The following is a 23,727-nucleotide window of genomic DNA, read 5'->3' on the forward strand; positions in this document are numbered from 1 at the left end:
TTGAACTATGTGGAAGAGAGAACTCCTACAAACTGGCCTGTGACCACACGCACATGCGCTTTAAATGTGAAGGTTTTATACCTGAAGAGCGTAGTTTTTTGAGATCCTTTCTACCATGTAAGGGACTGTAGTCTGGAAGATCTCCTTGAACGTTAGTGGGTTCATCATGGTGAAGACCCCCGCGAAGTGCTCCAGCACCTCCTTCTCTTCCTTCATCCTCACCGTCTGGCAGTTGGCCACTCGAATGTATGTTTGTCCGTTTCCTGCGATCTGGACCTAGGAGGGGGAACCCCCATGGTGGTTAGAAATGAACACCTTCTATTGAACATGGATTTCTTTACAAAATCACAAGTCAAATACTTCAACGAAGTCAATGACTTCAACAAAGGTTATCCTTCTTTAATTTCTCTGCTCTTGCCTCAATTTTGAAAAAGAAAAACACTAGGTGTTCACACAAGGGGGAAAAAAACCAGTAAGTAACCCTAGAGGCCGGAGAGCAGCTCAGAGGCAAAGGTACATACACGACACCCTCCACTTAGTACTTGCTGGCTACACTGCTTCTGTCGGAGTCTCTGACCACAGTATCAGGAAAGGGAGCAGGCACTAGCTCGCACGAAGCCAAGCCGTGCACACAGACTCAACCCTGCGCATGCACCAGCGCTGTTGGACAGGTCTTCAGACTCCACTGTGGCGGCCATGTCATACCTGATAAATGTCCAAGGCCTGCATGGCGTACTTCACAAGCTTGATATAAATCTGAGTTTCTTTGGGTTGCAGCTGCTTGTTAGGAATAAACTGAGCTTCTAGAAGAGAGAGAATACATTAAAACCTGGCAAATACAAGAGCTAAAGGTGCTGTCAGTCTGAAGAGTGTAAGAGTAGAATTACCACCAGGAGCTTTACACGACGTTATGCCCCACGTGATGGTCTTGACCCCGCAGACCAGGGTTTTCACCAGACTCCGACAATCTGTGACCTGAAACGTCTGCTTATCCTCCTTGTCCTTTTCTCCTTGCTTCTCAAATGGGGGCACGGGGGCGGGGGTTACTGGGGTGGCTGGGGCTGGGGCTGGAGGTGGAGGGGGTGGGGGGGCAGGCACAGGGGCTGGGGAAGGGGCTGGGCCAGGGGCAGCAGGGGCTGTGGGCACCCCAGGCAGTGCAGCTTCTGCAGCTCCCAGCTCAGATTGAGGCTTGCATTTCTTAAAAATGGCGGAGAGCTGGTACCGGGCAATGGTGTGGAACTTGAGGACAAAAACCTGATGGCAAAAGAAATTAGGAGTCAAAAAAGGAGACAAAAGTTAACAGTCAAATATCTGAAACCACCTGAAGCCTAAAGGCTGGGTCTGTAAAGTGCAAGCAAGAGGATCTGCGTGCAGTTCACAGAACCCATACAGAAAAGCCAGGGACGGGGGGCTGGAGAGATGGCTCAGCGGTTAAGAGCACTGACTGCTCTTCCAGAGGTCATGAGTTCAATTCCCAGCAACCACATGGTGGCTCACAACCATCCGTAATGGGATCTGATGCCCTCTTCTGGTGTATCTGAAGACAGCTACAGTGTACTTGTATATGATAAATAAATAAATCTTTAAAAAAAAAAAAAAAAAAAAAGAAAAGCCAGGGACGGATGTGTGTGTTTGTCATCCTAGTTCTGGGGAAGGAGACCCGACAGGGATCCCTGGGGCTGGCCGGCCGGTCACCAGAGTCCACAGGGCCAGAAAGATCATGTCTTTAAAATACAAAATATGTGAAGAGATGGCTCAGCGAGTAAGAGTTCTTATCTCTTCCAGGTGACGACCCACAATCCATTCCCAGTACCCACATGGAATGGCTCACAGCTCCCTGCAAACAGCTCTAGGGAGAGCTAAATCCCCTGGCACACATGAACATACATGCACAACATATACATAAACATAAGTAAAAACAAAACCATAAGGTGGATGGCCCTTGTGGCCCCACACTCATGCATACACAGTCAACTGCTGCTGGTTTCTGAGCTCGGTGAGCAGGATGCAGCTTTGATTCAGAGTGGCTCTCCAGTGCCACGGAACTCCCCACCACACTGACTGGGGTCTCCCAGAGAAGCCTTGACTACTGCTGCCCAGCAGGGAGCTCTTCTAGTCAGCACCGGCAAATACACAGAGCCTACGAAGCTGCTCTGACGCTCAGGGCAGCCCCGCCAGGCAGACTAAAGAGAAACATAGAGGGACAAGCAACTTCCAAGCACAGGCTTTGAACAACTCGGTCTAATTCCCAAAGCCACACTGATCTGGCCTCCTCCTCATTCGCCTCCATTTGACAATGCTTTAGGATAAATCATGGCAGTCAGTACCTCCAGCATCCGCATCAAGACGTCTCTGCCATTGCCGCTCTCCTGCTCACTCTTGGAGCGGATGCAGTCCACCAGGTTCAGCAGGAGCTTGCAGGACATGGTTTGGATGCTACTGGGCAGGGACTCATCATCGATGTTCTTGGCAAAGAGTTGGACGGCAAGGGAAAGGTCGCTGAGGGGCAGGTGCTGACGGACGTGATGCACGAGGTCGGCAAGGGTGCTGTAGGCGAGTGGCCTGCCGGAGGAGATGCGACCAGTGTTCCCCATAGCCACTGCTGCAACTGCAGTGCTAACAGAGGTAAGACCCAGGATGGCCTTAGTCCCCACCCCACCCGTGTTCCTCTCCCAGCTGCTCAACTGAAAGGCCCAGCCTTTCCTAGCATGCTTCACTCCTTACTGTTGTCCACACTGAAAAGCTGACCTTCATGCATGCCACTGAGGTTCCTGCCCTAGTTGGCTTTATTGCTGCCATGGTAAAACCCTGACCAAAAGCAACTTGAAGGAGGGTCTACTTGGCTTACACTCTGGGGTCATAATCTATCACTGCAGGAACTTGGGGAAGGAATTCAAGTGAGAGCTTGAAGCAGTAACAGTGGGAGAACCCTGCCTACAGACTCACACTCACAGCCCAAGACTGCCCACCTAGGGATGGTGCCACCCACAGTGGGCTGGGCTCTCCTGTTAATTAGCAATGAAGAATATACCCTATAGATGTGACCAGAGGCCAATCCGACAATTCTTCATTGAGTTTCCTTCTTGTCAGGTGACTTTCTAGATCAGCTACTGACAGTAGCTTCTTGGCAAGAGTATTTTCTTTTAAGGCAGAAGTTCTCAACCTGTGGGTCATGACCCCTTCAGGGTTAAGAACCCTTGCTGTAGATTATGTCAAGTCAACAGTAATAAACTAACCAGGAAAATACCTAGCAAACACCAGCCGAAACACCAGCCAGAGCACAAATGATCATCAGCTTGTTCACACGCTAAATGGTGTTTGCTACTCAAAATTTACAATGTACCATGCATGGCAGTGCAACACATAGGAGGCAGAGGCAGGTGGATCTGTGAGTTCCAGGTCACCCACAGCTACCTAGTGAGACTACCTCACATGTTAGCTAATAGGTTAATTAATGTTCTATATGTTATGACCACTCTATGCATAAACAATACTGTCTGGGTTATTAAATTGTGCAGGCTGATCATTGACCTCTATACCTTTTCAGGAGTGCATGAGCACACTTAACCAAAAAATTCCAAAAATGTTAAAAATTTGTTCTTTTTTTATTAAAGCAACCTAAGGACTTTCAAACTTACTGGCCATTCTAAATCCAGGAAGTGAGGAGAGCCCAGCAGACCTGCACTTAATTAGAGTCCTAGTACAGGTGATCCAGTCCCTAGCAATCGCACCAAGCAGGCCTGTGTCCGTCTAGCAAGGCTGTACCTGAGCGTCTCCCGAGCCGTGTACCCAGAGCCTATCAGGATAGATTCATCAAACAGCTTGTCCATGCAGGGGATGAACTCTAGGAAACAGAAGAACATTAAAGACCTCACAAGCCTTCCCCAGTGCTCAGGGCAGAGAAAAGACAGCAAAGACCCTGTGAGGTGAGATGCTGCTTCTACTGGGCCACACAAGCCGCCTGCCCACGAAGACAGTCCGGGTAATGTTCAGTGTTAGAGAACTGACCAAGACTGACTAGAGAGATGGCACAATCGTACCAAAGGCAGAAGAGAACTGACCTCTTGGATATGGATGACAAGCCCACGGGACAGTTAGATTCTGGAACAAACCTGACATACAGCCAGCTTAGTTCTAAAGTCAAGTACATCTCAGGCCTCTGGCCTCCTGCGGGCACCTGAACTCGTGTGCAAACCCTCACCCCAGCACACGCACAGACAATTAATAAAAATTTGTCTTCAAAGAGGGCTGGCGGGGTATGATGGCCCACACCTTTAGTATCTTAGCACTCAGAAGGCAGATCTCAGAGTTTGAGCCAGCCTGGTCTACAGATGGCTCCAGAACAACCAGGGCTACACAGAGAAAACCTGTCTTGAAAACATAAGTGGGCTAGAGAGTTGGCTCAGTAAAGACTTAGTTCGATTCCCAACACCCACATGACAGCTCTGAAGTGTCTCAAACTCCAGTCTCGGGGATCTGACACCCTCTTCTGGTCTCTGCAGACAACAGGCACATGTGTGGTGCACAGTTGTACAAAGACACAAGTAAAACACACACATCCATACACGAGCGAGCAAACAAATGAAAATTAAAAATTGAAGACCCAAGGCTGCAATAATGAAGGACCAGACATGCTAAGACCCTGTAGAAATTCTAGGAAGTCAGCAAGCCTTGCTCCAAAGATGGCCCAGGCTACACAGGCCTTGGGAGAAAAGGCGGCCTTACGGTTTCTTAGCTCCGTGGTGAGGATGTGCTTGGCAGCGATGAGAAGCTCCTTCCGGAGGTGTGCGGTCTCCGCTGGACAGTTGGAAAGCAGCTGTAGCATGCCTTTCACCATCTGCTGAGAATACTTTGTCACCAGCTCCTGTCACAGCAAGGAAGACCACAGTCACACTGTGTCTGAGAGGCTGCAGAGACACCCAAGCTCTTTATGCAGCACCGAGCCTAAGTGAGCACCGCCAGAAAGGTTTTAGTGTGTACGTGCGTGTGCAGTCATGCAGCAGTCATTCTGAAAGGGAAGTGTGCCCACAGGGACAGATGGCCTCCCACGTAGACTAAGTGTGGGCACGACACTCTTATTGTTCTATTGCTTTACAAATTTCAACACTGAATTTGCATTACCTCCTTGGAAGAAAGAAAATAAATGCTTAAAGCGCCTGTTTAAAAAAAATATTCAGGGGTTGGGGATTTAGCTCAGTGGTAGAGCGCTTGCCTAGCAAACGCAAGGCCCTGGGTTCGGTCCCCAGCTCCGAAAGAAAAAAAAAAAAAAGAAAGAAAGTAAAAAAAATATTCAGTGCTAGAAAGACAGCTTGGTTGGGGCTGGAGAGATGGCTCAGTGGTTAAGAATACCGACTGCCCTTCCAGAGGTCCTGAGTTCAATTCCCAGCACCCACATGGTGGCTCACAACCATCTGTAATGAGAGCTCATGCCTTCTTCTGGTATATCTGAGACAGTGACAGGGCTCACATACCTTTAAAGAGACAGCTTGGTGGTTAAGGGTACTTGTTGCTCTTCCAGAGGGGACCCCCACCCTGTCCTTCACCTTCCAGTGCCCATGACAGGTGGTTCACAACCACCTGTAACTCCAGATCCATAAGATCCAATGCCCTTTTCTGGCTTCCATAGGCAAGTGTTCGTTCACATGCACAAGTGCGCAGGTATACACACACACACACACACACACACACACACCTCTACACACCTTTTTAAAATAAGTAAATGCCAGGCATAATAGCTTACACCTTTAAGTCCATCACTCAGGAGGCAGAGGCAGGAAGCATCCTGGTCTACCTAGCAAGTTCCAGGCCAGCCATGGCTACACAGTAACAGCTTGTCTCAAAAACAAACAAACAAACAAACAAACAAACCCATCCATCCATCCATCCATCCATCCATCCACCCACCCTCCCTCCCTCCCTCCCTCCCTCCCTCCCTCCCTCCCTCCCTCCCTCCCTCTACTTAGTCGCCCCACTAACGTGAGCTGAGCATGGTGACTTCTGAGCAGCTCTAAACAACCTCTTCCTGACTCAAACACCAAGGCCCAAAAACTCCACTCATGATGGCAAATGCCCACGAGCCAGCACTCTGGAAGCTCATGGGCCAAAGGTCAGCCTGGACCACACAGTGAGACTTCATCTCATAAAGAGAGTCTGCAGAAGACTAACCGATCAATGAGCTCTGGGTTTGACTTAAGAGACCTGCCTCAGAAAGAGAAGGCAAAGAGCAAAGGAGGAAGATTCCCTGCACACATGAGCCTTCACTTCTTTTTTTTTTTTCTATTTTTCGGAGCTGGGGACCGAACCCAGGGCCTTGCGCTTGCTAGGCAAGCGCTCTACCACTGAGCTAACTCCCCAACCCCGTGCCTTCACTTCTAACACACATGCACCACATACTCACACACATGCGCGCACACACGCACACACAAATACGTGAAAGTGAAACAGCGAACAAGCCAATGAGCTTACCTGGTAAATCCTGATGATGTAGGCTAAAAACGACAGTGTTTTGATCTGAGCTGCAATGAAGTCAGCATACAACTCCTTGTTGTAGAGCTTATGTTGCCTGGGCAGGAATGGAATACGCGTCCAATATTAGTCCTTTTCATGGCTGGGGATTAAATACCTACAGCAACTACTAAGCCTTGAAGTTGCCTCATCTCCACACACAACAGAAGCACACGCAACATACATGCATCTGCTTATGAGCACGTCAGAGGGGAGCTGAGAACACGTGGTAAGAGCACTTGCTTTTACAGTGCTGTTCACTTCCTAGCATCTATGCTGACAGCTCACAATCTCCTGAAACTCCAGGTCCTAGGAAATCCGGCGCCTCTCCTGGCCTCTGAGGCCACTGTACCAAGTGCACGTACCCACACATAGACATGCCCATATACACATAATTTTTAAAGATGAGATAGGATCATATAGCATAGAAATTCTAAAAAGCTAGCTCAAACCCCACCCCAGCATTCCTAGTGTGAATTCCCTCCCTAGCACCCCTGCTGCACAACCTGCGTTCCTCAGAGCACCTGAGTGCTTTGATACAAGCTCTGTTAATGGCTGCAGAGGGCCACTCCTCAGATGCTCAAGAACCTCACAGCCAGAGGGGCTGCATGTCAAGAGACGGTATCCTTAAAGCTATTCAGTTTAAGACAAGGGTGGATCTAGTTGCCCTGTTACTCCCCAGCCCTGGAGGTGAAGTGCACAGCCAGTTTCCTCAAAAACAAAACAAAACATAACAAAACAAAAAATAGCCAGGACAAGTAATGCCTAGTGACCCTGGGGGGCTTCAAGATGGGAGAAAGCAACTTCTACAGCATCCTTTCACCTGAGGAGTGAAGAGGCCCAAGGCACGCACAGCTCAGCAGGTAAAGGTGCCTGCCACCAAGACTGAGCACCTGAGTTCAGTCCCTGGGACCCACATGCTGGCAGGAGAGCCCACAGCCCACGCTGTGGCATGCGCGTGCACAGCCACAGGCACACAGAATGGTAAATGTAAGAAGGAGCTAGAATGATCACAGCCACCATTACCAGGAGTTCTTAAGTCAAAACGCATATGCTGTGCAATTCTACAATTCTCACATCTCAAGAATGGGAGCAGCAATCAGTTACTATTTGGAAAAAGTGCCGTGCCATCAGCTCGGTTTCCGTCCGAGGGATGCTTACCTGGCCTGCGCGGATACCTGAATTGCGATCGTGTTCATGATCAAGGGCACGAACTCGGCAACAACGTTGTGGATGTTCAGTTTGTACAGCTGGGAGGGGGTGGGGAGAACAGCAGAGTTTAGTGTTTCACATTCATCTACCACAGGACAGTTGGGCGTCCCACAGACAGCAGAATGAAGAGCGCGTGGGGTTTGTGGACATCGTACTTGCTGACGGAAACCAGTTGTGAACACTCACATCAAGAAACAAAAATTACGGGGCTGGGGATTTAGCTCAGTGGTAGAGCGCTTGCCTAGCAACCGCAAGGCCCTGGGTTCGGTCCCCAGCTCCGAAGGAAAAAAAAAAAGAAAAGAAAAAAAAAAAAAGAAACAAAAATTACTGCATGGTGCACACATACCTGGTACATTACCAAGTGGTGCACACATACCTGGTACATTAGCACAACAATGATGGGGAGCTCGGCCAGGACTTTCAGTGAGAGCGACCCTCGAGGGATGATGGAGTGCTGTGAGACACAGAGAGGAGAGGCAGCCATCAGCTGTGCGGCACCTACAAGTTCCCAGCCAATCCCGTTAAGCACCAGAGTGAGCAGACACTGACACTCCTTGCGAGCATCTGTGGAGGGCCAAACTAACACAGAAGTGCTACCCCAAAGAAGGCAGAACCTTGGGCAAACCCAAATATCAGCATCACCTAAGAAATCTAGGGTGTGGGTGTTTCTGTGAGGGTAGGCAGCCTGGTCTGGTAACAAGGTCTCCCTATACAACCTTGGCTGACCTCAAGCTTAAGAGTGGTCCTCCTGCCTCTGCATCCCAAATGCTGGGATTATGGGCATGCACCACCAGGCCCAATTGTCTGGTTATACAAAGTCATACTGTGTAACCTAGGCTGGCCTTGAATTCACTATTTAGCCAAGGTAAATTTGTATCTCACAGCAATCCTCCTGCCTCAGTCATGTACCAAGACATTTAAGGTGTTTTGTTTTGTTTTGTTTGAAGACCCAGGCTGGCCTAAAACTCAGAAATCCACCTGCATGTCCTCAGAAATGCTAGGAATAAAGGTGTGTCCCACCCAGCCTGGCAACCCACCCAGCGTTTTAAGCCACTATCTGACTAAACAGGACCCAATTTAGCTCAGGGGTTTAATAATATTTATATGCAGGAAAAGTGCTTACAGTAAGTCCAGGAGAGCTGACTGAGCTCACTACAGACTGTCAGGACAGGAAAAGGGCAGGGGCAAACGACCAGAGAGCAGACGCAAGAGCCATGTTCACAGAAGAACGCAAAGGACGCCCGCTGTGCCTAAAACCCAGATGGGTTCTCCCCAGCACAGGCTGAAGCCCTGTCTCAAACAAGCACGACTGCTAAAATGCTGTTTTTTAGGCTGGAAACAGGGTCCCATGTGGCCCAAGCTGGCATCCAACTTGCTACGTAGCTAAGGCTAGCCTTAAACTGATCTCACACCTCCCTAGTGCTGGGATTAGAGGCAAGCTTAGGACAGCTCCCTAGGCCTTCCTGCATGTGGGCAAGCATCCTTCAGCAGACACATGCCTCTAACCCCAGATACACACTCTTTGCTTACTTCAGTCCTAGGAGTGATTTATGGAGAAAGGTCACCACATGTCCCCTACATGACAGGCAACACTTGAATTACCTTTAGAAGTCTAAGTCACAGATTTTCAGATTAAAAACAGGAAAAACGAGATCAGGGAGAAACTTTATGAACTTTTACAGAGTCTGGAAACCAGAGTGGGGCTGGAGCACCATCTGGGTGTGCTCTGGGCCAGGGAACTTCAATTTTCCCGATAGCTCTGGCAGATCAGAGCCTCTCTGCCCCCATGCCTGGCCTGCTGCTTTTGCCAGCAGGAGGCCCCAGGTTTCCTCATGGCCAGGACCATTTGTGCCTGGGGCAGGACAAGGCTTATGCCTCCAGGTAAAGGAGAGAGACAAGAGAAACCCAAATGGTCTAAGTCACCTCATTCTCCCCTCCAGCATTACGAGGGGCCACAGATTTAGGGAGAGAGGAACGGAAAACTTGAGAGCCGTCACCCACCGTCCGTGTCTCGCTGTCCTCCCTCTCAGGATTGACTTTCACAGCAACTGTGGTGATCATACCAACCATTTCAGGGGGAGGCACCGTGTTCTCAGGGATCCCCTGGGGGTTCTCGAAGTAGCGGTTCTACACAGAGAGAACACAGGAATGACAAACAGTACGTCTCACGGTGCTCAGTACTCCTCGTCCTAAACCACCCCAGGCATCTCTGCTGCCTCAAGTTCCCTTCAGGACAGGTGATAAACAAACGAATGTAAGCAGTAAATTCACGCGTAACAAAAACATACCACTACTTTTGGAAGCTCCTTGTAAATCTGTTTTACGAAATCCAAAAAGTGATGGATCTAAAAAATAACCAAAAACAAAAACACTTCATTGTAAGAACACACAGTGGTGACTCAGCTGGTAAAGAAGATGGTAACCTCACCGACCCCTACTCAGGCCAGTTAGCGCTGTCCTCTGAGCTCCACTCGTGCTCAGGACACTCATGCCCCTCCCCTCCCCGCCCCCAAACACTTTTTCAAATATTATTATAAAGTAAGGAACCATCAGGCAAGGTGAGCAATGGATCTAAAAAATGGGGGAAAAGAAAGACAGACAGACAGACACTGGAACAGAAGCTGCCAAAGGATGAAGGTTAAGGAAGGGCCATTATATGCTCGCCAGAAAAGAGAACTGAGGTGGAGATGGCTCAGCAGGTGAGCGCATTGGCTGTGCTTGGAGAGGAACCAGACGGGTCCCCAGCACCCACACATCAGGTAGTTCACAGCTCCAGTTCTGGAAGACCCAGCATCCTTATCTGACCTCAGATGACAGTCGTACAACATAATACACATGCAGACAAGGCCCACACACACAGATCCTTAAAAATAAAACTAACAAACACAGAATGCTGGATATGGCCCACGAGGAGAGATCCTTATCCTCCCAAGGGAAACAAACCAACGAGCCTTTCCAGAAAGCAGCCTGGCAACACCCATGTGAAGCCTGAAACTATACTTTGACTCAGCAACTGTTGGTGCAAACCCAGTTAATTAAATAACTTGAACCACATAAAGAAAATAATCACCAATGGCCATTAAGGAAAAAATCTAGACCGAGGCATAGTGGTTCACAGGAGGCAGAGGCCAGCCCGGTATCCAGTACACGCTCCAGGACAGCCAAGGACTACACAGAGAAACCCTGTCTCAAAAAACAAACTAACAAACAAAAAAACAAACATAAATTAATAAATAAATGGGGGGATAAAAATTGAATAATGTTAAATGTCACAAAATAGTCACTGAAAATAGTATTTCAGGGGTTGGGGATTTAGCTCAGTAGTAGAGCGCTTGCCTAGCAAGCGCAAGGCCCTGGGTTCGGTCCCCAGCTCCAGAAAAAAAAAAGGAAAAAAAAAATAGTATTTCAAGGCTGGGGAGGGGGCTCCAGGTGAGAGCAGTTCCTGCTCTATCAGAGGACCAGTGTTCAGTTTTAGTACCCAAAATGGGTGGCTTACAAGGCCACCTGGACCTCCAGCTCTGAGGGATGGGCTGTCCGTGGAAGCCTGCACATGCAGTCACAGCTCTCCCAGCTTGGCTCTGCTACCAGGCTACAGAGCTGAGGTCCAAACCCGACTCTCCCTACAGAATCCCCTTTAGCCTTTACCCTAAGGAAACAGCCAGAGCTCTGAGTCTATCCCAGGAGAGTCTGAACTGACCCAAGACCCTGGTCAGTCACCACACTCCAGCTACTGAGAAAACTCAGGGAGATCTTTTCGCACTCAACCAAAAAGGAACAGTAAAGACAGCACTTCGACGGAGAGTGCCGGGGCAGGAATACGCTCAGAGCATGCTATGTTCTTCACCATGCCCCCGTGTGACTCTGCACAAGACAGGAGCATGGCAAAGCAGGGGACAAAATCTCTCTGCTCAAGCTCTACTTTCTATCCAGCAGTTGTTTAGTCAACTAAGGGTAAGTAAGGGCCAGCTAGATGGCCCCGAAGGTAAAGGTGCTTGCCACCAGCCAGGCAGTCCGATTTAATTCCTGGAACCAAATGACAGTGAACCAACCAGCCCAAGTCATCTTCCTCTACCATGCATGTGCCACGTCATGCATACAGGCACGCGCATGCTCACTCTCTCGCTCTCTCTCTAAATAAACGTATGTGGTCAACAACTCACCTCTTGCGTGATTGGTGGCCTAAACTGTTTGTGCAGCTCAATAATTATTCTTAGACAAATAAGAACATTTTCTTCATTTTCCGTCTTTAAAAAACAAACAAAAATATCGTTATATTTCTCAAGGCATTTTATCTCGGGATTAAAGACAAACTGTTGACAGGCATGACGGCACACTTGAGAGGCAGAGGCAAGCAGCTCTCTTCAAGTTTGAGACTGACTTGATCTACAGTGAGTTTCAGGCCAACCCAGAGTACACAGTGAGACCTCCAGAAAACAGAACCAGTCTAGCATTTTCTGTGTGTTTCTCTGCCACCCAGCTGAATCAACCAGCTTATACGAGGTTTGCTGAAAATCACAGTTCCAAGATGCAGCTGTCCTGGACAGAAATAGCCAAGGTGTCTGCGGACCATGTGACAGCAGCACCCCACCACCACGTTAAGAGTAACTCTGAGACGGGTGAACTAGCAAATGACCCAGAGGGCAAGTCACACCATGAATAGTGCCACTTTCCCCCTCTTGACATAGGGTCTCATGTGGCCGAGGCCTGGCCTGGGGTGACCCTGAACTGGGTTAACAGGCCTGCTCACCCAGCCTGGTGTATATGGTTCTAAGGATGGGACCCCCAGGTTTTCAAGCCTGCTAGGCACTCTATCAGCTGAGCTACATCTCCAGTCCTGAATGTTTAATGCTGTTTTGTTTTTAACAGGGTCTCATTATGGCTGGCCTCAAACTCACGGAGCTTTTCCTGCCTCCCTCCCTCTCCCAAGTGTTGATATTGGAGAGGTAAGGTATGCCAACACAACCTTGACTGACACTTTAATGGCTAAATGACATCGTACTTGAAACAAACAACAAAAACTGGCTCACTGCTTGGAATTACAAGTTGCCCATTCCTGATCCAAAAAGCCCAGACCCGAACTGTTCTAAAATCCTAAGCCTTGAGTAGCTGACAAGATACCACAATGCCACAATAGGAAAGTCTATGCCTGACCTCATGTAATGGCTCTTAAGTCAGAACAGACACAGTAAAAACACAGCATAAAATCACCTTCAAGCTATCTACAGAGGGCGCCAAGGATATACTAACGAACCCCATGTTTAGGCTGAGGTTGTAGCCCTAACATATCCTGTTATGTATACGCAGATATTCCAAAACTCAAAATAAAAATTCCAAACACTGATTTCCATGTTTGTGAGGTAAGGAATTGTCAACCCTTGCTGCCAAAAGACCAAGAACGAACCCCCAGCTACTGAGCACCCACCGTGGACTGGATGGCTGCTGTGTAAGCCAGTGAGGACGGACCGGTCAATGTGGTCAGCCAGCACTGACAGAGCCGAAATAAGAACCCAAGTCTATCCCTAACAAATGTATCTTCCCAAGGTCCCAAGGCTCAGTGGGACAATGGCCATGTCAAGACAGGAGAGAGCAAAAAGATTAACAAATGCATTCACCTAAAACTTTTAAGGCCTTCCAGGGCATGGCAGCACATGCCTTTAATCTCACCATTCGGGATGCAGAGGTAGGCCAACCTGGTCTATTTAGCAAGTTCCAGACAGGTGAGTGTTACATAGTGAGACCTCGTCTCAAAAGAAAAATCAGAGCCAGGTGTCTTGGTATAAACTTTAAATTTTAAGTCTCGGTACTAAGGAAGCAGAGGCTGGTGGATCTCTGTAACTTCAAAGTCTGTCTGATCTACATAGAAAGTTCCAGGACAACCTGGGCTACATTGTTAGACCGTCTTTAAAGAGAGAAGGCGGGGGGGGGGGGGGGGGGAATGAAACAAAAATCTTCAATTAAGTAGTCTTTCTTTCTGAACCAAACAAAAATGAGAGAAAAGAGACATTAAGAAGAATTTCACTCATTTAAGCAGATCTTTGGTGAAGCATAGACTACTACTAGATTTTATTGTAAGAAAAAAAATCATGAAATGCTTTAAACACAGCTATTGAGAGAGCTGTCAAAGATTACCTCTAAAAACCGAAACATCACAGACAGAACGTTTTTCGTATGAGGACGAAGGTGCTCATTGGTTGGAATCCTGTGGAGGATTTCAAGTACCAGCTTCCGCAGTTGCTGCCAGAGAAGCACACAAGTGTAAGAGTAAAACACTGAAGTTCTGACTCACTGTTAACCAACGACTGCATGGGAAGTTCAATCCTTTAAAAGGACTATTCGGGTATGCACGGGTCCTCCAGGATTTCGGAGACACCATATCTGGCGGTGCTCACTCCGGGCAGTTGTGGCCTGGGTGTTGGGAGCAGAGCTCTGGCCCTCTGAAGAGTAGTACGTACCACTTAATAGCTGAGTCATCTCTTCAGCCTACTTAACGTTTTTATTGACATCGGTGGGCACGGTGTGCATCACAGAGCTCGTGAGAGGACACCGTGAAGGAGTCACTTCTTCCCTTCTGTCATGTGAGTCTCATCAGACTCAGGTCCTCAGGCAGGGTGGCCAGCATTTCGTCTGCTGAGCCACCCCACCAGCCCTCTTTTCTGCATATACACACATGCCTAGTTGGTGGATGCAAGGGACCTCAACCCAGAGAAGAGAACAAAGCCATGGAGTCAATGGTCCTGCACGCATGCCCACTGATGAGACTTCCTTCCTTCTCTGGTGAATCTTTCATTCTTTGGTTTTATGTTGTTTTGATTCACATTTGCTTCTGATCACTGGTGTGGGGTGTTTTTTGTTTGTTTTTTTTTTTTTCCCCTCACCTTTCCTGTTAACAGATTACCTGGGCTGGCTTCTCCTGAAGAAACTGGACTTCTCCATCTTGGAGAAATGTGAGAAATCGAGGGATGATATGTTCCAGGAATGTAGAATACTGAGGAGATGATGTGACATTCTGGTGGGCAATTAACAAAAGGGAAGGCACAGTAAGTTGTCTGCATATTTCCATCTAGAACTCACAAGATAATCTCAAAAGAAAACAAAACATAAGGGTCTTTTCTGCATGAGTTTTTATGTGCACCACATGCATCCAAGTTTCCAAGGAGGCCACAAGAGGACATGGGAATCCTTGGGAACTGGAGCTGCAAGCCACTGTGAGCTGGACCCAAACCCAGGCCCTCTGTAAGGGCTGTCAACACTTAACCATCAAGACATACGTCCCTGCGTTTCCAGAGCTGAAAGGGTTCTCAATTCTTAAAGAGGCCTCCAGGATAACATCATTTTTAGTAAATTAAGATTTGCCCTGGGTTCGGTCCCCAGCGCCGGAAAAAAAAAAAAAAAAAAAAAGTCTGGTAAATTAAGATTTGAAATCTAATAAAGAAAATTAAGTACTAAAATTTACTGTTAAACTCAGGTATGGCAGGAGTGACAGAATTAAGCTTGTTTGCCTTTCTCTTCCTCTGGGACCAGGGTTTGGTTCCCAGCACCACGGCAGGTAGCTCCCAACTGCCTATAACTCCAGTTCAAGGGGATTCAACATCCTCCTCTGGAATCCAGATACCCATACACGTGTGGCACACACATACGCACACATGCTCAAACTGGACATGCCTAGCTAGATGCACAACTTGATAGTTGAGCATTTGCCTAGCAGGCCTGAAGTTCTGGGTTCGATTCCCAGCACCACACATACACAGTTGTTTGAATTCCTCCCATGTTCACCACAGCACATTCACAAGAGCCAAGAAATAGAAGCAACAGAAGCGTCCATCAAATAATGATTGGTTTGGGGCAGGAGAGATGGCTCAGCAGTTAAGAGCACTGACTGCTCTTCCAGAGGCCCTGAGTTCAAATCCCAGCATGGTGGCTCACAACCATCTGTAATGAGATCCGATGCCCTTTTCTGGTGTCTGAAGACAGAAACAGTGTACTCACAGACATAAAATAAAGAAACACATTAAAAAGACTGATTGGTTTGAGAAAATGTGGTATACAAATACAGTGGAACACTATTTAACTATTTATATAAAAAAACCATTAAACAGAACGTGAACCTGTCCTATTCCTCAGGAAAAGGTGGACAGCACACACGGTCACTGCACTAACTGAAGGGACCCACACACATGGACAGCACACACGGTCACTACACTAACTGAAGGGAGCCACACTCCTTCCTGTTCCCTCTCATACAAGCTGAACAGAAGATGGCATCCGAGGGTGGGGAGGATACACAATCCAGACAGAGACGGCTGATGAGTAGAAGCAGCAGTTCTGAAGGTTCACTGTTGCAGGGTGGGGTAACTGTCAATTAAACCTCTGAAAGAACTAAGTCTTTAATCCCAGCGCCTGGGCAGCACAGGCAAATGGATTACTATGAGTTTCAGGCCTGCCTAGTCTGTACAGTGAGTTCCAGGACAGTCAGGGATATACAGAGCAATCCTGTCTCGAAAAAAGAAAAATTAATAATGACAATAATAGCAACAATAAATGAGCTAGAGGATTCTGACTGTTTTCCCCATAAGGAGCAGAGTACCAGCTGGCACATCATTCTATACATACAGCATTTTAAAATGCATTTAGGATTGGCAAGGTGGTGTAGTGTTGCTAAACCAAGTTCAATCCCTGTGACCACATGCTAGGTAGCAGAGAACATGCCAGCAAATCATCCTCTCACCTCCACCTGCCTACTCCAAGGACACACATAAATGTAATCTAAACGAAAAATGCGTAAATAAATTTAAGCAAAGAAAAAGAACACCGATGCTCTAGAAAAAACTGAACATTCAAGGCTGACCTCCAAAACAGTTGGCACAGACTACAGTGGAACATGTGTGTGACCTAGCAGAATAAGGTGGAAGGTCCAAGAGTTAGAGGCCATTCTTTTTTTTTTTTTTTTTTTAATTTATTATATATAAGTGCACTGTAGCTGTCTTCAGACACACCAGAAGAGGGCATTGGATCTCATTACAGATGGTTGTGAGCCACCATGTGGTTGCTGGGATTTGAACTCAGGACCTCTGGAAGAGCAGTCAGTGCTCTTAACCACTGAGCCATCTCTCCAGCCCAAGGCCATTCTTTACTACAAAGCCAGATACAGTCTGAAAAAGGGAAAAACAAAAACAAAACAAAACAAAAATCCACAAAACCACTTAGGTCTTCACTTAAAAGAAACAATCATACACATAAAATAAATTAAGCTTTTTTTTTTTTTTGGTTCTTTTTTTCGGAGCTGGGGACCGAACCCAGGGCCTTGTGCTTCCTAGGTAAGCGCTGTACCGCTGAGCTAAATCCCCAACCCCTAAATTAAGCTTTTTAAAACACCAAATTATTAGGCAGGAATAGTAGTAAACTCCTATCCCAGTACTGGAGAGGCAGAGGCAAGCAGATCTCACCGTTTCGGGGCAGCCCCCTCTGTATGCTGAGTTAACAGCCAGGGCTACAGAGTCCCAAGACTACAAAGTAGCCATTATAAAAGTAGGTGCACACATAATGATGGACCCCACTCATCCTCAAGGAGCCTGAAAGTGTCACAGCCATCACAGCATCAGGGACAATGCCCTCTACCTTTGTGAGATATCAACAAGTCCATTGTGCCTCTCAGATAAAAGGATTGCTGACAGTGCCACTGTGTGCAGTGCTTAAAACCCAAGAGCAAACAACTGCACTGTGGTTTCTGAATCAACTCCACCTTGCTCTTTAACTCTTTAAAGACATACTGATGTGAGACTCAGTGCTACACAAGGTTTGATGGGGTGTGGCACTCAGGGCAGTGAAAGCCCTCAGAAATGCAGGGCCTGCCATTCGCCAAGCAACCACTGTGGACAAGAGTGAACCGACCTGAGCCAGCAGCCATGGGTAGAGCCACTCCTCGGCTACCCTATCCTTCAAGTTCTTCCCCATTGAACACCGTGAAGCCCCACTTCTTTAAGCGTGGGTCTTCTGTTGGTCGGAGCACTCAAGCTTGCCTCTACATCAGGCCTCATGCACAAGTTCCTCATTCTGCAGCTTGGGGCAGATGATGACCCGGCCAGCTTCAACTTTGGCCACTGAGCCCCGGGGCTTCCCATAGGCACACTGCAAGTCTTCTGGAACCTTGGTTCCGGACAGCACTGAAACTGAAGGCAGGCTCATCGGCAAGAAAACCTGCCTTCAAAGCCCCTCGGGGCAACCCATCTGAGCAACACGCTGCCTACAGCCAAGGAGGCAGCTGTTTTCAGCTTCGAACTCCACATTCCCACCAGGAAAGGAATTGGCTGCTAAGCTGGCTCCAGACTTTTTCAATTTTTAAAGACTGATGATGCTGCCCTTCTAAGGTAAACAGGCACATGTCACCAGACATGTCATTGTTATTTGGGTGTAAACATACTTAAATGTCACTTACTATCCAACAGTTTGCTGGACACTGGCAATAGCCTCAACCATTTTGTGTTTACTACAATTTGACTGTATTTAGAGGCAGGCTGGTGATACAACTCATCAGGTAAAGGTACTAGCCAATGAGCAGCACGTTCCAGGGACCCCGCACGGTAAGAGAGAGCTGACTCCTTCTTGTCCTCTGGCCTCTACTCGAGCCACGGCATGCATGTGTGCATACACTTGCACACAGGCTCCGCTATCTATGTCTGTGCGAATAGCAACGGCTAAAACTGCCAAAGGACACAACTCTCAGAATGTGTCCGTCACTAAATGCAGGGTTGTTCAGAAAGTAAAACAAAGCAAAAGACTTGATGTGTGAGAATTCGAGAATGATGGGCAACCCATCCTGTCAGATGAACTAACACCTGAACAAAATCGCAACATAACCTGGAATGCATTCAAAGGTAAGACAGCCCCCTTTAAAAACAAAAATGCTACAGCAGCCAAAACAAAGCCCATCCCTGAGCTTCCTCACCAGGAAGATGGGCGGAATCCTGTACAAAGTTTCAAACTCTTTCTGAAATACAATTAGCTGCACTGAGGCTTCAGGGCCTGGTACATGGCTCAGAGGGGAAAGATTGCTTATGGCCAGGCCTGAGGAAGAACCCACACTGTGGAAGTCGAATTGTTCTGAGCTTTTCGTGAACCTCATGGCATGCAGATGCCCAAACACATGTGCACACAAGAGAACTAAGCGTTTAGATAAAACACAAACTTCTTTCCAAATGCTTTCACACAGTAAGTAGCCCAGGCTGGCACTGAATAATTACTGCCAATCCCCCTGCTGCAGCTTTCCCACTCTGGGAATTACAGAAGCATGCCAGGAGAGGGCGGCCTTTATTATCAATGATCTCCGAGTCAGAAACAAAAAAAGGCCTGACTGAGCTAGAGAGATGGAAGTGCTCGCCGCTTGAGTCGGAAGATACCCAGAGCCTCCGTGAAGGTGAAGGAGGAAGCAGAAATCCAATCCCTCACACGTGCACCACAGCACTTCTGTGCTCCCCTCTCCAAATGCACCAACACACGACCACGAAACATAGAACTTACACAAAAGGGCTGACAGGATGACTCAGCAGGTCAAGTTGCCACCAAATCAGCCTGACAACCTGAGTTCAACCGACAGAAGCCATGTAAAGGTAGGAGAGGCCCCTCCACAAGGCGGGCCCAACTTCCATGTAAACACTACGGTAGTGTGTACACACACCCACCCCAGCACCCCACACACATCTGAAACAGCGACAATAATAATAAATACATCTTTAGGGGTTGGGGATTTAGCTCAGCGGTAGAGCGCTTGCCTAGCAAGTGCAAGGCCCTGGGTTCGGTCCCCAGCTCCGAAAAAGAGAAAAATAAATAAATAAATAAATACATCTTTAGAAACACTGACAGCAAGAACAGGAGAAAGCATGGACAACAGAGAAAACTGCAGGGCTGCTGAAGTGTCCAGAGCTCAAGCCCCGGGCCCACATGACGGAAGGAAAGAACAGACTCCCTCAGTTGCTGTGTGACAAGCACACAGCGCAGGTGGCATGTGCCGGCACATACACAGACCTAAAAGAAGTGCAATTTAAACAAAACAGAAGAGGAGGGGAAGAGTCATACCTCGAAGTTCTCGCTGACTTCCTGCATCATTTTCAACTTTGTTTCATCAGCTGTAAATAGCAAAACAGTCAGCTCATTGAAACTGCCCTAAGGAGGCTTTAAAATCACTGGATCTAACGACTAAAGAGAAGCAATCAGATCTTATCAGTTTGACTGTCACAGCCCAGAAGATGGCACATGGCTAGGTCCCTACCACCAGTCACACACACCCATCCTCCCAGACTCTTGTGTGCATGCACAGACAAGGACACACACATACACACAGGCAATCGCACTCACACTTGTGCCTCTATGGGGCTCCAGCAGTATTGTTCATCATTGTGCTTCTCCACAAAGTAGACAGACAGGGAGACCAAGGAGAGACACTAAGGTCTGCTATTCGTCCCGGTGTACAAAAACTCACGTGTATTCACATCCGTGAGAGCTGCCACAAACTGAAGGTATTTCTTCATCAGAGTGGTTTGGTCGACCACGGTGGCCCCCTGGGTTGCAACAAACGCCATCTTTCTTCTGAGTTTGTTTCCTTCTCAAGCCTGAACTGCCAGGTCCATGAGTTTATCCAGCCTGTGAAAAGAGACATCCCATTAGCAGCTTTCAAGGACATTAGCTTGTAACCTGTGGGAGATTTTACCCCAGTGCTTTCTAAAATTACACTCATATTTTTATTGTGTTGGGGGCAGATCCCTGCACCTCAATAGATGTATATAAGTCAGAGGAATCACACAGAGGTCCAGAGAATCGAACTCAGGTCATTAGGGTTGGTGATGGGAACCGCGACCTGCTGAGCCATCACAGCACCCATGCCCTAAACGATTTTGTAGTAATCCAGATCATAACAGTTCTCTGTGGTTTGTTTTTTTTTTTTTTTTTGGACATAGTGTTTCCACATAAAGCTTCCCCAAATCTGTTGTTTCAACATGAATTTTTTATTTCCCGCTACAGACCCTTCTTTCAACAAACCAGGAGATGGCAGGCATTTTGTACGACAAGCTACACAGAGTGGAGGGAGAGCTGGGGTTGTAGCTCAGTGGAGGGTTTGCCTGGCATGTTTATTAAGCCTTCAGTTTGATTCCCAGCCCTGCTTATGCAGAGGTTGCATTCCCAGCACTTGAGAATACAGAAAGGAGCCTGGGATACACGAGACACTATCTCCAAAGTGTTGTGGAGGAGGTGAGGGGAGCTGGACAGCAAATATGTTTGTCACAAACGTATAAATGAAGGAGAACAGCTGGGTTCAAAAAACCAACCAGGAGTGCTTTAAGTACAAATCTGGCATAATTTGCACTCATCGTGAAAAGCTACTCTTCGGGGCTGGACAGATGGCTCAGTGGTTAAGAGCACTGACTACTATTCCTCAGGTCCTGAGTTCAAATCCCAGCAACCACATGGTGGCTCGCAACCATCTGTAAAGAGATCTGATGCCCTCTTCTGGTGTGTCTGAAGACAGCTACAGTGTACTTATATACAATAAATAAATAAATCTATAAAAAAAAAAAAGCTATTCTTCAACACTCCCCCCATCCCACCCCAACCAGTTTAAAAAATATAAAAGCAGCTAAGCGTGGTGGCAAATGGTTTTAATCCTGGCACACAGGAGACAAGAGGCCAGGCTGTTCTACAGAGTGGGTTCTGGGCTACCCAGGGCTATGTGAGACCTTGTCTCAAAAGAAAACATACACACCGCTTCGTGGTAGAGCCTTGTTCTGGATTTTATCCCCAACACTGTATGAATAATAAGCTGTTTCCTAACCATCACCTCCAAGACTGTGGACGTTATCTACGGTTAAGGCACAAAACACGAAGAGTGCTTTCTAGTGCTACATTCACTTAATTGGGGTGGAAGGAGGAGTGTGCCAACTGCACAGGAGGAAGTCAGGGGACAACCTGTGGAACGTCTGCTCCTTCTATCCACCATGTGGCTCCCAGGAATTGAACTCTGGTCATTAGGCTTGGCAGCAAGGACCTTCACCCAAAGAACCACCTCATTGGCCCCAAAGCATAGTTTAAAAACACACAGCAACTTTGAAACAGTAATGTTGACTCCCAGCTCACAGTGTAAAGTACTTGGGGCCAAACCCGGAAAGACCTGACTTGATTCGTAACCACAGGGTGAAAGGAGAGGACTGGGTCCCACAAGTTGTCCTCTTAACTCCACATGCATGCCCAACACACATACACAAGCTAACCGAATGCTAAAAAATATAAAAAGCTGAGTGTGCGAGCATGCCTTTAACCCCAGCAGTCTGTGGATCTCTGAGTTCCAGAACAGCCAGCACTATAGTACCACAGACCTTGTTTGTAGGGAAAGAAAAAAGCCAAGGATCCTATCAGCCTTGCTACCGTGACTTGGCAAACTCTTGCTTTTCATATCAGAGTTCCTCCTTCAAACACTGGAGGTCCCTCATAGTCACGGCCACTAACTAGACTCAGGGTCACGGCCTTCTTAAAAAACAGAACAGAAGCCCTAATCCTGGCCAAAGTTTTTATCTAACTTTTTTCCTGTGGAGGTGGTGTTGTGGGTAGCTGGGGTAGGAGGAATAGGCTGAGGTTAGGATGGCGTTGAATCTTGAGCCTCCAGCCCCCACCTCTGACAGGCCTGTGTACCATCACTCCAGATTTAGGAAGTTCTGGGGAATCGAACCCAGGGTCTTAGGTGTGCTAGGAAGACATTCTACACGCTGAGCTGTGCAAACTTAATCCTCCTTTTATATGCCACTCAATAAAAGTACCACTTCCAAGTTCCCACCCAATCCTCCCAGGGGCCTGGCCTAGCTTCTCCCTGGGCTAAGACCCTGAAAGCAGGGGGCTACCCTATTCCGCCTGTGGATTCTGGAAGCAGGTTCTGAGCTTTTCCGGAGAATATGGGCTCAGGCCTGGATGCCCTCGAGCCCAAGGAGTCCCCACCCAGGTAAGGAAAAAGCAAACCGCCCCACAGCCCGCCGTCCTCCATCGGGTCCGCCCCGCCCACGACGCCCGGCGGCTAGACACCGCGCCTCCAGGTCGCCAGGGGGCGCTGTAGCCGCCGCTACCTTCACTCCCAGCGTCTGGCCCGGAGAGCCAGTAGCCTGCGTGGAGGCCCGCAGATGCCAGGATGGCTTTGGTGGGGCGCCGCAGCCCCCGCGACTCCTCACTCAATCCCTTCCCGTCGCAAACGGCCTTCGGGTTCCCTCCTTTTGTCGCCGGTCCTTCCCGGGACTCTCAGCGACCGCCCCCCAGCAGGCCTCTGAGCTACGGCGAACGCCGAGGGCCAATCTTCGCGGCCGCTAGCGCTGCGCGTCCCTCCATCCGCTCCAGCGCAGCCCGGCGCCGCGGAGGACTAAATGCTCCAGTGTGGCAGATTGAGCCTTGGAGGGCTCCTATGGGGCCGGAAGGAGCTCGGCCAAGCAAGGACAACCTTCTCCACTTCTCCGTGGACCCGTCGTGCTGCACCGACTCTCTCCCACGCCTGAGACACGCACGCGCGTGCATCTCCCGGGGCCGTTCGTCCGCCCTCCCCGCGCTTACCGGGACCTGCGGACTAGCCTCCAGCATCCGGGCCCGAGTCCCCGACGAACTCTCGCCGCCGACGCTGCTGCTGCCGCTCCACGCTCAGTCCCGCCCCGGCTTAAAGCCGCGGCGTCCGCCCACCGAGAACTAAGCTCGGGCGCACCGCCCCCAAGTGGGTGCGGCCTGGGCGGGCAGCGGGGCAGGGAGGGGCGATCTGCTGCCTGGGTGGGCGTGCTGTCCTTTTAAATCATCGCCTGAGTGACCTATCTGCTGAGCACCTAGGCCGATGGGGCTGTGGGCTGCTGCAGCTTCAAGATTCGTCATCACCCTCACCCCCACCTCCGTGTCCTTCTTCCTCGCCGGACCCAGACTGAAGGGTGATTGACACCCGAAATACCTCTCCAGTTGGTCCACAGTTGGACTGTGTGCGTGTGCCTGCGTGTGTGTGTGTGTGTG

General features: G+C 48.6%; 1 protein-coding gene, 1 non-coding gene and 1 pseudogene across 27 annotated transcripts in view; all 3 read right to left on the reverse strand.

The window, feature by feature from the left end:
* Trrap (transformation/transcription domain-associated protein) overlaps positions 1-23,392 on the reverse strand; it is an 89,896-nt gene extending 66,504 nt beyond the window's left edge. For 19 of the 26 annotated variants that reach the window (XM_087577888.1, XM_087577879.1, XM_087577887.1 and 16 more), the window contains exons 1-17: positions 23,290-23,364; positions 20,189-20,349; positions 19,786-19,835; positions 14,612-14,722; positions 13,846-13,950; positions 11,877-11,960; positions 10,005-10,061; positions 9,718-9,843; positions 8,093-8,170; positions 7,666-7,754; positions 6,466-6,562; positions 4,726-4,864; positions 3,766-3,844; positions 2,328-2,562; positions 888-1,254; positions 706-803; positions 82-276 (exon numbers count right to left, since the gene is read on the reverse strand). In XM_087577888.1, the coding sequence (XP_087434014.1) occupies positions 82-276; positions 706-803; positions 888-1,254; positions 2,328-2,562; positions 3,766-3,844; positions 4,726-4,864; positions 6,466-6,562; positions 7,666-7,754; positions 8,093-8,170; positions 9,718-9,843; positions 10,005-10,061; positions 11,877-11,960; positions 13,846-13,950; positions 14,612-14,722; positions 19,786-19,835; positions 20,189-20,288 (2,010 nt within the window). In that variant the 5' untranslated portion in view covers positions 20,289-20,349; positions 23,290-23,364. 26 annotated transcript variants of the gene reach the window in all.
* Positions 17,909-18,038, reverse strand: LOC120096103 (small nucleolar RNA SNORA70; annotated as a pseudogene).
* LOC134481436 (small nucleolar RNA ZL1) lies at positions 19,913-20,115 on the reverse strand. The gene has a single exon (XR_015635022.1). It is a non-coding gene; the product is annotated as a small nucleolar RNA ZL1 (small nucleolar RNA).
* Positions 23,393-23,727: the final 335 nt, after the last annotated feature.

This window comes from Rattus norvegicus, chromosome 12 (assembly GCF_021556685.1).
Source record: "Rattus norvegicus strain SHRSP/BbbUtx chromosome 12, alternate assembly SHRSP_T2T, whole genome shotgun sequence".
NCBI classification, from domain to species: Eukaryota; Metazoa; Chordata; class Mammalia; order Rodentia; family Muridae; genus Rattus; species Rattus norvegicus.